The 16,905-nt window shown below is 42.9% G+C and overlaps 1 protein-coding gene across 1 annotated transcript in view; it reads right to left on the bottom strand.

Annotated features, from left to right (window-relative positions):
- LOC142185610 (cytochrome P450 2G1-like) overlaps positions 1 to 8,712 on the bottom strand; it is a 29,379-nt gene extending 20,667 nt beyond the window's left edge. The window contains exons 1-2 of the mRNA XM_075261037.1: positions 8,511 to 8,712; positions 6,962 to 7,124 (exon numbers count right to left, since the gene is read on the bottom strand). Of these exons, the coding sequence (XP_075117138.1) occupies positions 6,962 to 7,124; positions 8,511 to 8,687 (340 nt within the window). The 5' untranslated portion in view covers positions 8,688 to 8,712. The remainder of the gene's footprint in view (positions 1 to 6,961; positions 7,125 to 8,510) is intronic.
- Between the last annotated feature and the right edge of the window lie 8,193 nt (positions 8,713 to 16,905).

The raw sequence follows: 16,905 nt of genomic DNA, 5'->3' as shown, positions 1-16,905 counted from the left end.
TCAACAAAATTGAACTCTTTATAGTGATGATAGTGAAGTGACTTGACATTTACTATGTGCTAGCAGAACTCGCTCAACTTCCACCTCCTCCTTCAGCTTCTTCCCGGATGTTTGCTTTGTCTCAGCAGGGAGCATAGCTAGAGATAACACCAGCAGTTTACAGCCCTCTACTATACTAAACTACTGGGTAATTTACACATGGAGCCGGGCTCCAGAAAATAAGCCATGCTGAATATAAAATCATATAAAAACCTAATTTTTTGTTGAAAAACTTTATAAAAGTCTAGTCCCAGTGCTCAGAAGAACTAGGAAGTGCAATAGTATATATAAAGCAATTTTGTTTTAGGTAAAATAAGCAGAATTTAATTTTTTTCATATTTTATACCATTCTTCTATACTACTACTATACTATACTACTTCTAGCAAATCTGTCTCCCAAGATGTAAATAGGGAGTGGAGCGACTATGGCTGTATAAGTCTCCACACACCTAATAGGTGGTTTCTCCTTAAGGAGTGACATTATCTCCATAATCTGGTCTCTCAGCCTCTCACTTCTATTAATTCAGTTCTCTCTGCGCTGTGCTGATGAGGTCCAACCGGACCGAAACGGCTGTTCATAGCTGTGAAACTGACTTGGTAAAAATCCCACATTATGCAGTAAAGGCTTCTGGGAAAGTCGGGCATGATGTTCAGGGTGCTTCCTATAGAGGGGAGGAACATTACCCCATAATCTGGTCTCTCAGCCTCCCACTTCTACCAAGTCAGTTTTCTCTACGCTGTGCTGATGAGGTCCAACCAGACCGAACCGGCCGGCCGTAGCTTAGAAACTGACTTGGTAAAAATCCCACATTATAAGGCTTCTGGGAAAGTTGGGCATGATGTTCAGGGTGCTTCCTATAGAGGGCAGTATAACAGAGGCAGAGTTTTTATCCATAATACTATAGTTAACATCACTGAATGTGGCTCTTAACACATGCGCATATGTGGATGGATATTATATGGATATCATATGAATGTTATACTGTGAATATTGTGGAGGTTGTGTAGATGTTATGTCCATCCATGTGCACATGTGGATGGACATCATATTCATGCACATCATTGGATGTGTTTGTTGTACGCATGTGCGTCCAGGGAATTTTGTGATGGCTTTTATTCACGATATTATATAAAATTTCCCCTTATATCCAACATTGATACATTGAAACAGCTACTGTTTTGTTTTTTTTTTGTGTGAAAAGTATCTTCATTCATCACCGTTCACACAGGTGAAATAAGACAATACTAGATTATGTTTTTTTTTTTTTTTTTGCAATTGCAGTGAACTATGTATAATAGAGGTGTGTTCAGACTTGTTGTTTCCTATATAGGAACACAAAATGTTCTGTTTGAGGCAAAAAACCACTGACTCCTTGGAAGCGTTGGGGCATTTCAGTGGAATGGCACAGACATAATGAGATTCTTGGGAGGATTTCAATTCTAATTGTAATACTATTGCCTTTATCCATATGCGCATTAAATACATACATTTTGGTTCAATATTTTTATAGAAAAAAATCTTTAACATAAGTGTGATCATCCGTGTTCATTTATCTTTTTTTCTAGATCAGCATGAGAGTAGGATTAATTACAAAAATCCATCATTGTTCAGAAGCTCACCTTTAAAGGCAAAAAAACAAAAACATTTTTTTTTTTTGCGAGTCTTTTTCTCTGTCCCTTAGTAAAATGATTGGAAGCGTTCATAAAGATATATAACACATTCGCAGAATGAACATTTTCATAATGGTAATCAGCATGTTGTGGAGTGTTTATTTGTTTTTATCTTTCGTATTATGTATTCATGTGTATTTGTCTCAATGTATTTGCAGCGTTTGTTTGTCAGGGTGAACTCAGGGTTAATTCACTAATTGACTCAATTTGTTACACACGTCAGAGGGAATGTACTAAGTCTTTATATACCTTGTGTATGTCAGATAGCGCAAGGCTACGACTAAGGTACACACGGTACCGAAACGCGTCAGTTCCAGCGCTCCTCTACGCTTTATGTGAGTCATACTATGCTATGTGTGTCATGCGTTTTTTGAAGCACTAAAAAAAAAAAAATTTTTGTACATGTTTTTTTTTAAAAAAACAATCTGTAAAGAATAAAGCAATGCCGACTTTTATATAACTGAAGATTGCTGGTTTTCCTTGGAAGAAAGTCCTTTTAAGTGACATTTGAATTGCTCCTAACCGTGGAGTTTAAACCGTGCAATTTACTCTTAAATGTGGGATTTTATGCATATATGGACATTACATCTTGATTTTGGTTCATGCTTGCATTTGCACTACCTCCTGAAATAGTGGGCTGTGTTTCCTTCTCCCCTTCCCTCATGTGTTTAACAGAGGCACTGTCTCCCTATTTACATCTTGGGAGACCGATTTGCATATTCCTCCCATGATCCCTTACAGTGGCTGTATAAGTCTCCACACACCTAATAGGTGGTCTCTCCTTAAGGAGTGACCTTATCCCCATTATTTCCTGAACATCAGTGGGGCCACATAGAACAGTCCCTATTGAACTAATGAGCTGTTTAGTGCAATGAAGATGTTACCATTGCTCCCATCGAGCGGCGCTCTACCTGCCTGCTATGACTGACAGGACCTGGTAGTTGTAAGCCGTGTACCGAGGTGGGCTCCCCAGGATACAGCGAAGTCACCAACAAAGGAAGTGCGTCCAATTCAATTTAACCAAGATAGGACTTTACTTAGTTTAGATAACCTCTTTTATCCAAAAGAAGACTCCCAGGTATTCCATTTACACAGCCTAGAGGCCGGGACCCTGGTGTTATACAGCCCGGTGCCCACTAGTGTGGCCTTCAATATACTCCAAGCTGTTACCTACCTGCAGGCTGCAGTCCGTAGAAAAAACACAGTCAGCGGCACCACTCCCAACAGGACGTATTTTTTTGAAAACACACGGTAAATCTAGACGGTAAATCTGCGCCTTTTTAACCCACACATATTATGGGGCGTGACACTGAATATAAGAGACAACCTTCAGTGAATACATGGCTGGGTGCTCTCTGTATTTGTAACAGAAGAAAGTCCACCGATATAAAGCAACATAGAAAAAAAGCAGGGCACTAGCCAGCCAGTAGTTAAAACTTGACAAAATTTATTATTTCATTCCGTTAAAAAAGAACACACTTTGTGTCACTCACATACGGGATTGGATATAGATGAAACAAGATCTGACAGAAGCGACGATCGTTTCGTGCATGCTGCACTTCATCAGGCTCCCTCCAACTAAGCGGTTACGCTCGCTATTTAATAGGATACGCAATTTTGCCACTCCTACAGACATCACGTAAATATGACACTTCAAAAAATAGACACAGCATTAAAAATCTTTAAAAAATATAATCAACAAATCAAAACAAACACTTATTACATCGTATCGCCTTAACTTTATTACTTTATAAACTTTTTTGTGACTTTTATTCTCACGGAACATATCTATCCTCTGATAGGCTTATAAATACTTTAACCACGCCCTCATCGGCGGACTTGAAGGAAGACCGCTTCTCCCAATTCCTACCTGTATTCTAGACACGCCTATCTTCTTACTCTAACCAATCGCGGACGGAGCTACTTGGTTTCATTTCAAATAGCGACATAAACTCTGCCCATTCCCGGCGGACCTGAAGGAAGACTGTTTATCATAGATGCCAGCCAATCCTCGCTTGAGCTACATTCCCTGCTGGCTCTACGCTACCAGTGTCAACTACGTGGACATAAACTCCGCCCATTCCCGGCGGACCTGAAGGAAGACTGTTTATCATAGATGCCAGCCAATCCTCGCTTGAGCTACATTCCCTGCTGGCTCTACGCTACCAGTGTCAACTACGTGGACATAAAGCCGCCCATTTTTTTCACCGACCAATCCAATTTGAAGCTACTATACTTCGCTAAAAACCAACCCTGGTTATTCCAACTGCCTATACGTTGGTTTCATGGCATAAACCCCACCCATCATTGGCGGACCTGAATGAAAACGACTTGTGGCAAGCGCCAGCCGATCAGCACTCGAGCTACATTCACTGCTGATTCTATATTATCAGTATCCGTCTATTGAGCATAGCGATAGAGGCTCCGCCCATTTTCAGTGGACCTGAAGACAGCCCCGCTTATCATCAGCGGACCTGAATGAAAACTGCTTATAGCAGACGCCGACCAATCAGCACTCGAGCTACATTCACTGTTGGTTCTCAAACATAGAACCACCCATTTTCTTAGATCAGCCAATCAAATTTAGAGCTACTCCGCTGTATTAAAAGCTAGCCCTAGCTACTACAACTACCTATAGGTTCAGTTACACAGTATATACCGGTAACCACAGGGTGAACAAGGGGAAAAAAAATGCACTTAACCTCACCCTATATTCTGAATAGTGCCTGATCTTTATTTAACTCTTAACAAGTCCCTGACTAATCGTTACTTATGATTTCTAGTTTTATATTCCTCTAATAAATGACCTGGCTGAAAATATAATTTGAACAACTCCCATATCGAAGAAATAAACTATGCAACACACTAAACCGATCTATCTTATGGGCGATGGAACCGTACCGACCCTCAAATTGCAATAAACTTCTCAGTCTATTCGTATTATTATAAAAGCTTACTAAAGTACTCTCTCAACATTATAAGGACTAAATATACATGTCTCCCTATAAAAATACACTCATGTCGAGCCTATCGTTCAAACCAAGGGGGCCGGTTGCACCGGTCCGTAGTATGATCCTGCCCTCCTCCTGTAATAATTTCAGCCCCCTATCGCCCCCTCTCGGCAGTGGTGCTACATATTTTAGAGCACAAAATGACAGGCATTCGGATTTTCCATCATGAGTTTCTCTCACGTGTTCAATAAGCCTAGGTGACCCTTTACCATTTTCTATTGATTTGAAGTGTTCTCTTATTCTGTGGTACAAGGGCCTGATAGTTTTCCACTGAAAATGGGCGGAGCCTCTATCGCTATGCTCAATAGACGGATACTGATAATATAGAATCAGCAGTGAATGTAGCTCGAGTGCTGATTGGCTGGCGCTTGCCACAAGTCGTTTTCATTCAGGTCCGCCAATGATGGGCGGGGTTTATGCCATGAAACCAACGTATAGGCAGTTGGAATAACCAGGGTTGGTTTTTAGCGAAGTATAGTAGCTTCAAATTGGATTGGTCGGTGAAAAAAATGGGCGGGTTTATGTCCACGTAGTTGACACTGGTAGCGTAGAGCCAGCAGGGAATGTAGCTCAAGCGAGGATTGGCTGGCATCTATGATAAACAGTCTTCCTTCAGGTCCGCCGGGAATGGGCGGAGTTTATGTCGCTATTTGAAATGAAACCAAGTAGCTCCGTCCGCGATTGGTTAGAGTAAGAAGATAGGCGTGTCTAGAATACAGGTAGGAATTGGGAGAAGCGATCTTCCTTCTAGTCCGCCGATGAGGGCGTGGCTAAAGTATTTATAAGCCTATCAGAGGATAGATATGTTCCGGGAGAATAAAAGTCACAAAAAAGTTTATAAAGTAATAAAGTTAAGGCGATACGATGTAATAAGTGTTTGTTTTGATTTGTTGATAATATTTTTTAAAGATTTTTAATGCTGTGTCTATTTTTTTGAAGTGTCATATTTACGTGATGTCTGTAGGAGTGGCAAAATTGCGTATCCTATTAAATAGCGAGCGTAACCGCTTAGTTGGAGGGAGCCTGATGAAGTGCAGCATGCACGAAACGATCGTCGCTTCTGTCAGATCTTGTTTCATCTATATCCAATCCCGTATGTGAGTGACACAAAGTGTGTTCTTTTTTAACGGAATGAAATAATAAATTTTGTCAAGTTTTAACTACTGGCTGGCTAGTGCCCTGCTTTTTTTCTATGTTGCTTTATACCTGCAGGCTGCCCCTATGCAGCTGCCTGTTACCTGTTATTACCCTATTACACAGGAACAATTCAGTGTGTGTGACAGAGGCATCCGGCGGTGTAACACCAGGGTTTACAATCTTATCACAATACTACTAAATTCCCCCCAAACCAAGTACAACTAAGCAAGTATAATGGTTAGTTAGCTTGCAAGCCAAACAGTGTAAAGTTAAACTAAATGTTGCTCCCAGACTTCCTTACAAGTCCCTCTCTGGGAGATAGAACTCTGTAGAAATCCTCTGTGACTTAGTCCTTTTACCAGACAGGTAGATAGTTCACCAGTATTGCAGCCTGGGGTGATGATTATACCGAACTAACTAACTACAGGCTTTTTACTCAGTCCCAGCAATATGGTGCCAGACTTGCCGTGTGGTGCGTGCACGCTTCCTTCTGTTGGGTACCTTTTAGTCTCTGTTAGCATCAGGGTGAAGAGGAGCTCCTCGGACAGCATGCGGTCTCACTGACAGTCTCACTTCTCAGCCAAGTCTCTGACAGTAATCTTCTCCTTAGGATGGTGTCTGGACAGACTCTGAAAGTCTCAAATCCTCAGCTATTCTTGCTGTGGCTTCTCCCTCCAAGGACCCTCTCTGCACAGTGATGTCTCCACAGCTCTCTCTCAAAATGGCTCCTAGAACCCTCCTACAACGATCAGGGTCTCCACATCAATCTTCCAGGGGCATACAGCCTTTTTCCTTTTACTTGTTATCTTGCAACAGCGACCTCTTGTGGTCAAACAACAAAATGTCAGGTTATGAAAACACCAACTCAATTACACATTGCACATTCACTACACAGGGGCTGTTTCACCCTCTTACATAGTGTACATGTCAATGGAGGCGCCGATCAGGAAGCAGATAAAAAGTGTTTCATTCATGTGAACTCCGACCATCAGACTGAGCTTATAATGTAATGGGGACCCCTGGTGACACTCCCTTTAAGTTCTGCACAGAGGTCCTATCTATGGCCACTATTTGTGCCCCCTAAGCAAAGACAAATTACTCACCATAGTTCTTGTAGTGAATATCAAAGGCAGATACATCTCCGCGAGCTAAGAAGTCCTCGCCTCTGTCCACGTAGACTTCTCTCACAGCTTTGTATCCTGCGACCACTATGACCGGCCGGGACCCCAGATAAATGGTGAACACCTCTCCGTACTTCTCACTGAGCTGGATGGAAATCAAGCATCAGACTAGTCTTCCTCTTCCTCAATACAAGGTTTCTAATTGGTATTAAAAATAACACGAGAAATAAACTGATAGTGAATATCACATTGATATGGAAGCCATGATAAGAGCGAGATCTGTCAGAGCAACCCTGGGAGAAAGTGCTGCCAACTCCGAGTCAGCGGTGGATCCAAACTCCAGGTTATTTAAACTGGAAAAGTCCCCAAACTACTAAATAGCAGGAGGAGGATCAAACCCCACAGCCCGGGGCGGAATAGTCAGGAGATGGCAGTTACTTGTACTTATAATAAGAGCCCTTTTATTCACAATTCAGAGGGACACAGAAAGCAAATAACAAATAGATCAAGACCCCGACCCAATACCTGCCAACACAATGAAGGTCACCAGAGGAAATCATAACACTATGGGGGTTCAGTGGTGGCAGAAACTAGAGATGGTCACAAAAGCAGCACATATATGAGACAGCCTGTGATATACATCCATGAGACAGCCTGTGATATACATACATGAGACAGCCTGTGATATACATCCATGAGACAGCCTGTGATATACATACATGAGACATCCTGTGATATACATACATGAGACAGCCTGTGATATACATACATGAGACAGCCTGTGATATACATCCATGAGACAGCCTGTGATATACATACATGAGACAGCCTGTGATATACATCCATGAGACAGCCTGTGATATACATACATGAGACAGCCTGTGATATACATCCATGAGACAGCCTGTGATATACATCCATGAGACAGCCTGTGATATACATACATGAGACATCCTGTGATATACATACATGAGACAGCCTGTGATATACATCCATGAGACATCCTGTGATATACATACGTGAGACATCCTGTGATATACATACATGAGACAGCCTGTGATATACATACATGAGACAGCCTGTGATATACATACATGAGACAGCCTGTGATATACATACACGAGACAGCCTGTGATATACATCCATGAGACAGCCTGTGATATACATCCATGAGACAGCCTGTGATATACATACATGAGACAGCCTGTGATATACATACATGAGACAGCCTGTGATATACATACATGAGACAGCCTGTGATATACATCCATGAGACATCCTGTGATATACATACGTGAGACAGCCTGTGATATACATACATGAGACAGCCTGTGATATACATACATGAGACAGCCTGTGATATACATCCATGAGACAGCCTGTGATATACATACATGAGACAGCCTGTGATATACATACATGAGACAGCCTGTGATATACATACATGAGACAGCCTGTGATATACATACATGAGACATCCTGTCCTTAGATACTACACTGACAGTCTGTTCATAGCTCACCATAGACTTACCTTCAACAGAGATTTCACCAGGTCTCCTTTGCCTAGCTGTAGGACGTTCCCCAGTATCGGCAGGGGGGTCTGTCCAGGGGGTAAGTTTCCTTTTCTCCAGAAATGCTTTAAACTTATATATAAGATGAGACAAGACAAGGCAGCTGTAAGGAGGAGAGTGACATCTTCTGAGAACATCCTGACTGCTGCTCGTCCTTCCAGATGATCTCTCTGCACTGAGACTCTTCTGTTCTATTCTGCAGAGTCAATACGTAGCACATGGGGTGGGGTTGGCATTGCCTGCTTCAACATATGTTATTTTTTTTAATTCAGATCGGTCAAAGAAACGGTTTATATAAAAGAACTTTAATATGGAGCATTTAATGGATCTTCGGTGAAGGACTGTACGATTATGTTACAGTAGGTGCCCCATGTACTCTATGCATTGTAGTAAGACAGGATCAGAGAACTGCAACCCCTATAGAAGAGCTAAAACCCTTGTAGAAAAGGTGCAACCTCTGTAGTAGACTTACGTCCTCTGTAATAGAGCTACAACCTCTGTAGTAGAGTTACGTCCTCTGTAATAGAGCTACAACCTCTGTAGTAGAGTTACGTCCTCTGTAATAGAGCTACAACCTCTGTAGTAGAGTTACGTCCTCTGTAATAGAGCTACAACCTCTGTAGTAGAGTTACGTCCTCTGTAATAGAGCTACAACCTCTGTAGTAGAGTTACGTCCTCTGTAATAGAGCTACAACCTCTGTAGTACAGTTACGTCCTCTGTAATAGAGCTACAACCTCTGTAGTAGAGTTATGTCCTCTGTAATAGAGCTACAACCTCTGTAGTAGAGTTACGTCCTCTGTAATAGAGCTACAACCTCTGTAGTAGAGTTACGTCCTCTGTAATAGAGCTACAACCTCTGTAGTAGAGTTACGTCCTCTGTAATAGAGCTACAACCTCTGTAGTAGAGTTACGTCCTCTGTAATAGAGCTACAACCTCTGTAGTAGAGTTACGTCCTCTGTAATAGAGCTACAACCTCTGTAGTAGAGTTAAGTCCTCTGAAATAGAGCTACAACCTCTGTAGTAGAGTTATGTCCTCTGTAATAGAGCTTCAAACTCTGTAGTAGAGTTACGTCCTCTGTAATAGAGCTACAACCTCTGTAGTAGAGTTACGTCCTCTGTAATAGAGCTACAACCTCTGTAGTAGAGTTATGTCCTCTGTAATAGAGCTTCAAACTCTGTAGTAGAGTTACGTCCTCTGTAATAGAGCTACAACCTCTGTAGTAGAGTTACATCCTCTGTAATAGAGCTACAACCTCTGTAGTAGAGTTACGTCCTCTGTAATAGAGCTACAACCTCTGTAGTAGAGTTATGTCCTCTGTAATAAAGCTACAACCTCTGTAGTAGATGATATGATCCCCAAAGATATAGCCCTGATGTTAACATCATCCAGATAGAAATATCAACAGAGGAACAAAGACACATCCAGTGTGGGGGATGCCATCCGTAAGGAACAGCTCCTAGCCGGGGTTTACTCCAAACCAAAATTTTATTTTTTATTTTTCATATAGCAAAGTTACCGTACAACGCGTTTTGGGTTTCTTATACCCCTTTCTCAAGTGGAAGTGTTTGTGCATAACTGAAGACGTAAAGTATTAGTGTATTAACAGGAGGCAGATACACCCTGGTGTATACATAGACCGCTGTATAGACTATTAATTGATTCCCATAGGGGATAGAATAGTATTAGGGAGGACATAAAACCTATTATAAATAAGAAAAGCAGGAGCATTAGAAACATCTTGTAGGTGAGTTCAGGGGTGACCCTAGCCTCACTGCTGCCTGAGGCGGACGATCTAAAGTTGCCCCCTCCTTCCCGGACTGAATAGTGCGGGGAAGGGGTGGTGGTGATAGTGGTAACATTACAGTGAATTATTATTTTTTTTTGCTTACAAGAGATGACCCTGACTTATTGCTCACATTTACTGATTCTTCCCTGAACGCCATGACCACTTCTTTCAGCTGTCTTGTCTCTGTAAAGTTTGTAACACAGACATGTTTGACTCCACACTTCTCCACACATGTACACTATTATAAATATCCCTTGCACGTGAAATTATGCCCCACAGCGGCCCCTTCAACCTCTATTATGCCCCACAGTGGCACAATAGACTGTGGGGCATAATAGAGGTTGCAGGGGCCACTTTGGGACATAATAGAGGTTGCAGGGGCCACTTTGGGACATAATAGAGGTTTCAGGGGCCACAGTGGACCCTGCAACCTCTATTATGCCCCACAGTTGCCCACCCAACTATTATGCCCCATAGTAGCCCACCCATGAACTATTTTTATACTCTGGGGTATTTCCCAACCCCTAAGTATAAAAATCAGAGACTCAGGGAAGTGAAGAAACATAATAAACACTGTTACTCACCTCTCCTGGATCAGCTGTTACTCCTAGCACAAGCTTCAGTCAGTAATGGTAACGTCCCAGACGTCATGTGCTTCACGTGACGTCTGGGACACTACCATATAAGCCCAAAGCCTGCTAGGTGTAACATCAGACCCAGGTTAGATGAGTAACAGTGATTTTTATGTTTCTTCACCTCTCCTGGGGCTCCAATTATTATGCTTGGGGGTCTGAAAAGACCCCAGAGTATAATGATAGCGATAGTTGTTGGGGTTCGTGGCCTGGGCCTGATCACAGCTGTTTCTTCTCCCCTCTTCTGCATTCTATAGCAGAAAGGGAAGCAGGGGTGGCCATGAGCAGGACCGAGAAGGTAGATAAATCGGCTGGGGATACTCCAGCAGGTAGCGGCCAATTAAACAAAAAAGTATCCTTACTTACCTACCTTGCGATTCCTTGATGGAGCCCTGCACCGCTGTTGCTGCCGCCTCCTCTTCTTCACCCAGCTGTGCATAAGATGTCTACGTCTCAGCACAAGAGGTGTGAAGACGTCTTATCATCGCCGCCTGCGCTGAGACGCAGAGGTCTAAACTAGTCCAGGACAGGGCCGCTCAGATTTGTTTTCAAAGCGTCTGTCTTGGCCTAGTTTAGGGGAAAAAAAGTAAAAAAAAAATAAAATGGTGAAATTGCCGCCCCCTCCGAAACTGCCGCCTTAGGTGTCCACCTCACCTCGCCTCATTAGAAGTGCGGCCATGGGTGAATTTAATAAAGCATAAATCGGATGTACTCCGCAGACGGTATCCGCTGTGTAAAGCATTCAACGTCTACTGCTTCACGCTGGGCATGCGCCGGAGTGTCCTCCACCATGTGCCAACATCCTCAGAATCTCCATACTGGGCAGGCGATCAGGGATGTGTATGCTGAGACCCGAGCGCTCCTGTAGATAGGGGTATGCTTTATACTGGGCACTGCATATGCACAGGAGGTCCAGCCCGCACATGCCCAGTGCTGGGGTGTACAATATATACATTGTATATTCACTATAATAGTCCATTACACTTTTATTTTTTTGTTTTAAGGTGATTGGGCGCGATTGGATTTTTTTAATGTCCTTGCCCTCCTGAATGTAATTCTAGGATTGTCTGGTAAAATATTTCTAGGGTATTCTATTATTTATCTATTATTGTCAAGACCCGATAAGTTTTTTTTTTTTTTTTTCCCGATGAGTGTGTGTATATATTAACAATTAACATGCAGATTTTTTTCACATGTCTATTGTAATGGCCGGGTCCACTCGAGAGGTCTCGCCTTTATTTCTGCTATCTATTTAATGTCAGTGTCCTCAAGACTCTGAGGAGCAAACACTTCACACTTGAGAAAGGGGTAAAGGAATGATGAAGTACATTGTGTGTCTTTAACTTTGTTATATGAACAATAAAAGTTTGGTTTGGAGTAAGACCAGGTCAGCGCATTCCCTCCGGCGCCCGCACTGGATGTGTCTTTGGTCCTGCGCTGACATTTCTCCTGACGCTCCCTACGAGATGTTGTGCATCTTACTGTGGATTGATCTTACTTAAGCGGCGGTTGTGAACCAGAACACAACCTGCCAAGGTGACAGACCACCCATATACTGTGCACTGCTATTGTATCAGCGGTAATACACTACACACTGCTCGGTGCCTGGTATTTCCGTATTTATCAGTTATCATCCAGTCTGTCTGGGATGTCATGAAGAGACAGATGGATTGAAGCAATCCTACATTCACAGAAGGTTCTGGGCTTAGTCCTCCAAGATGGCGGCAGGAACAACCTCCCCGCCAAGTGCTAACAAAAACTGCAAGTGCAAGAATTAATGGAAGGCAAAGGGCAAAGGTTATACCAAATATTGGTGAGATTTAGGATTCTTTTTCCTTCATTCCCTTAGGCTTACTCAAACCCTTCTGTCTGTAGGGAGAGGGTCACATCATGTTTTTACTAGACTGTTCATGCATCTGGTTAAAAATAAAACATGGCAAATGGATGGCGCGGAAAGCGCTTTATATCGACGCCCTGTTTATAGCTCTGTCCGTTTTTTTGCAGGACGGGAACGCTTTAGCAGATGACACTTTCCTTTCCTACAGTCATATATAGTCTTTTAATCCTGAACTCTTTTACTCGCTTGCTCTTTCCATGGCACCATTTGCATCCAGCAGAATCTGAACACAACCGTACAGCCAAGACATACCGCTACATACTATGGGCAGCTTTATCATTCAATGTCCCGGGGACAATGAGAACAAATTCAGAGCTAACACAATGACTTGTTTTTTACAAGCTTTATTCCTGTGCTCTGCAGTATACAGCAATGTCCCCATCATGATATATTTTGTATTGATGATCGCTGGATATATGTATAGAATATAAAGGCGAAAGAATGGATGTCCAGCACTCCGTTGCTTCTTAGTATAAAAGTAGTAGACTTTATTATGGAAACATGCTCCCTTAAAAACCGCGTATATACAACATATGTACAAGTACAGACAAGTCTTGTCTGTACTTGTACATATGTTGTATATACGCGGTTTTTAAGGGAGCATGTCTCCATAATAAAGTCTACTACTTTTATACTAAGAAGCAACGGAGTGCTGGACATCCATTCTTTCGCCATTTCCTTCTTGCCTCTCCGGAAGGTTCTCCGTGCATCTCCAAGTTTTCTTCATGGGTCTCATCGCTTCGAATTTCAAGTAAGCCTTTAACATTTATTTTTGGATATGCTATGTGGCTGTGACTACACCTTTTTCCATAGAATATAAAGGTCATATCTGCTTTTATTTTTATGTCCCATCATGCATCACTAAGATTTTCCAATTTTGTTAAAGGGGTGTAAAGCCATCAGGGTCGGGGCTCTTACCTGACGGAAGGGGTCCGATAGCGTGTTCTAGCTCTACTGCCATGAATGGGTCTTCCAATTGGGAGATGGCAGGGCTCTATCCACGATATATTGAGCTAAAGACATGTGAGAGGTCAGTATTGGAGTTGTGGAACGTGGGGATGTGAGGTTATAGAGCGGATCATAGTAGCCGTGAAAAGCTTTAGCCATCACATTAGTCATGAGAGTCACTGTCCCATCCCGGCACTGGCTATGTATTAGCTTTTGACTCTTCCTTAGACATCTTTTAGTTGAATGATTCCCAAACTTTTAGTTCTTCCTTTACCCCACCTGAATTGGGTTCTCTCATCTTAGTGTTTTTGGCAATATCCATATGATATGCCATAGATATGTGATCATTGAAGATCTCACCTCCACCATCCACATCTTGAGAATAGGTAACGTCTGTGTCTACCAGGGAATGGACATGACCTGCCTGTGATCATTCTTTATGTAAAGTTCACTTTAATTTCACCATGTGGGTGCGTCCACGACATGATATTGACGCACCCCATGTGACCACTGAGGCCCCATCACAAGTCCAAGATACCTGCATGTAGAAAGCTAATGAGAACAGAAGCCGAGGTCACCACGAGAGGGATACTGGGAAGAGACCGCCATAAGGATCCCTGTTAGAGAGGAGCTGAGGTTGTGGCCAGATCCTCTGAAGATATATGTGACCATATCAGACATACTTGCCTCCTGGAGAGGAGAGTTATTGCTGAGGCCCCTTAGGGACCTGGATGGAGATCTGTAGTAGGAGCTGATACTGGGGCCAGGACCTCTGGGGGACAAGAAGGTCCAAACTGTCCATGAGTTACTGTTTTAGATGATACAGCTTAGATGGAGTCATTGTGTCCCAGTGGTTTAATGGTAGACATCTACAAAATAGATAATGTGAAAAATCTAAGGGTATAGCCATGGGGTGATAATGATCTCCAATCCAGTGGCCGTGGTTGTAGACCAGAGTATAGATGGTAAAAAAAAGGTCTACCTCTCACACAGCTTGTAGAGTTTAAGGGGTTGAAAATATCCCGCAGCCTCATAGTCCCTGTAAAATCACTATGTATTAAGAAGTTTGGATTTGGCTTCTCATATCTTGTACAGTGTTGGCCAAAAGTATTGCCCCCCCCCCCCCCCCCTGCAATTCTGTCAGAGAATACTCCGTTTCTTCCAGAAAATGATTGCAATCACAAACTCTTTGGTATTATTATCTTCATTATCTTCATTTAATTTGTCTTCAATGGAAAACCACAGAAAGAATTGTCAAAAAGCCAAATTGGATATAATTCCACAGCAAACATAAAAAAGGGGGTGAACAAAAGTATTGGCACTGTTTGAAAAATCATGTGATGCTTCTGTAATTTGTGTAATTACCAGCACCTGTTACTTACCTGAGGCACCTAACAGGTGGTGGCAATAACTAAATCACACTTTCAGCCAGTTGAAATGGATTAAAGTTGACTCCACCTCTGTCCTGTGTCCTTGTGTGACCACATTGAGCATGGAGAAAAGAAAGAAGACCAAAGAACTGTCTGAGAACTTGAGAAGCAAAATTGTGAGGAAGCCTGGGCAATCTCAAGGCTACAAGTCCATCTCCAAAGCCCTGAATGTTCCTGTGTCTACCGTGCGCAGTGTCATCAAGAAGTGTAAAGCCCATGGCCCTGTGGCTAACCTCCCTAGATGTGGACGCAAAAGAAACATGGACGAGAGATTTCACCGCAAGATTGTGCGGATGGCAGATAAAGAACCTCGACTAACATCCAAACAAGTCCAAGCTGCCCTGCAGTCCGAGGGTACAACAGTGTCACCCCGTACTATCCAGCGTCAGCGTCTGAATGAGAAGGGACTGTATGGTAGGAGACCCAGGAAGACCCCACTTCTTACCCACAGACAGAAGCCAGGCTGGAGTTTGCCAAAACTTACCTGAGAAAGCCAAAACCGTTCTGGAAGAATGTTCTCTGGTCAGAGGAGACAAAAGTAGGAGAAGGCCTCAACATAGAGATTACAGGAAAAAAAGAGAAGAAGACGCCCCCTACAGTCAGACATGGTGGAGGTCCCTGATGGTTTGGGGTTGCTTTGCTGCCTCTGGCACTGGACTGCTTGACCGTGTGCATGGCATTATGAAGTCTGAAGACGACCAACACATTGTGCAGCATCATGTAGGGCCCAGTGTGAGAAAGCGGGGTCTCCCTCAGAGGTCAGGGCTCTTCCAGCAGGACAAGGACCCAAAACACACTTCAGGTCAGCACTAGAAAATGGTGGTGAGAGAAAGCCCTGGAGACTTGTAAAGTGGCAGCAATGAGTCCAGCCCTGAATCCCATAGAACACCTGTGGGGGAGGGGGAGAGATCTCTTGGTGGCAGTTTGGAGAAGGCCCCCTTCACATCTCAGGGGGGACCGCGAGCAGTTTGCCAAAGAAGAAGGGTCTAAGATTCCAGCAGAGCCTTGTAAGAAACTCATTGCTGGTTAGCGGAAGCGGTTGTGCGCAGTTATTGTGTCTAAAGGTTGTGCTACCAAGTATTAGGCTGAGGGCGCCAATACTTCTGTCCGCACCAGTTTTGGAGTTTTGTGTAAAATGATCAATGATGTGACTTTTTTTCATTCTCTTTTGTGTTTTTTCATTGCAAACAAAATAACTGAAGATATTACCAAAGAGTTTGTGGTTGTAATCATTATCTGGGGGACAGCGAGGATTATCTGACAGGACTGCAGGGGGCGATACTTATACTGTATATACCCTGTGTCACTTATATACTATATAAGAGTCTGTGCTGTGTAATCATTATCTGGGGACAGTGAGGATTATCTGACAGGACTGCAGGGGGCGATACTTATACTGTATATACCCTGTGTCACTTATATACTATATAAGAGTCTGTGCTGTGTAATCATTATCTGGGGACAGTGAGGATTATCTGACAGGACTGCAGGGGGCGATACTTATACTGTATATACCCTGTGTCACTTATATACTATATAAGAGTCTGTGCTGTGTAATCATTATCTGGGGACAGTGAGGATTATCTGACAGGACTGCAGGGGGCGATACTTATACTGTATATACCCTGTGTCACTTATATACTATATAAGAGTCTGTGC

This window comes from Leptodactylus fuscus, chromosome 11 (genome assembly GCF_031893055.1).
Source record: "Leptodactylus fuscus isolate aLepFus1 chromosome 11, aLepFus1.hap2, whole genome shotgun sequence".
NCBI classification, from domain to species: domain Eukaryota; kingdom Metazoa; phylum Chordata; class Amphibia; order Anura; family Leptodactylidae; genus Leptodactylus; species Leptodactylus fuscus.
The sequence above is the reverse complement of the archived record's forward strand: the minus strand, read 5'-3'. Positions and strand labels throughout refer to the sequence as shown.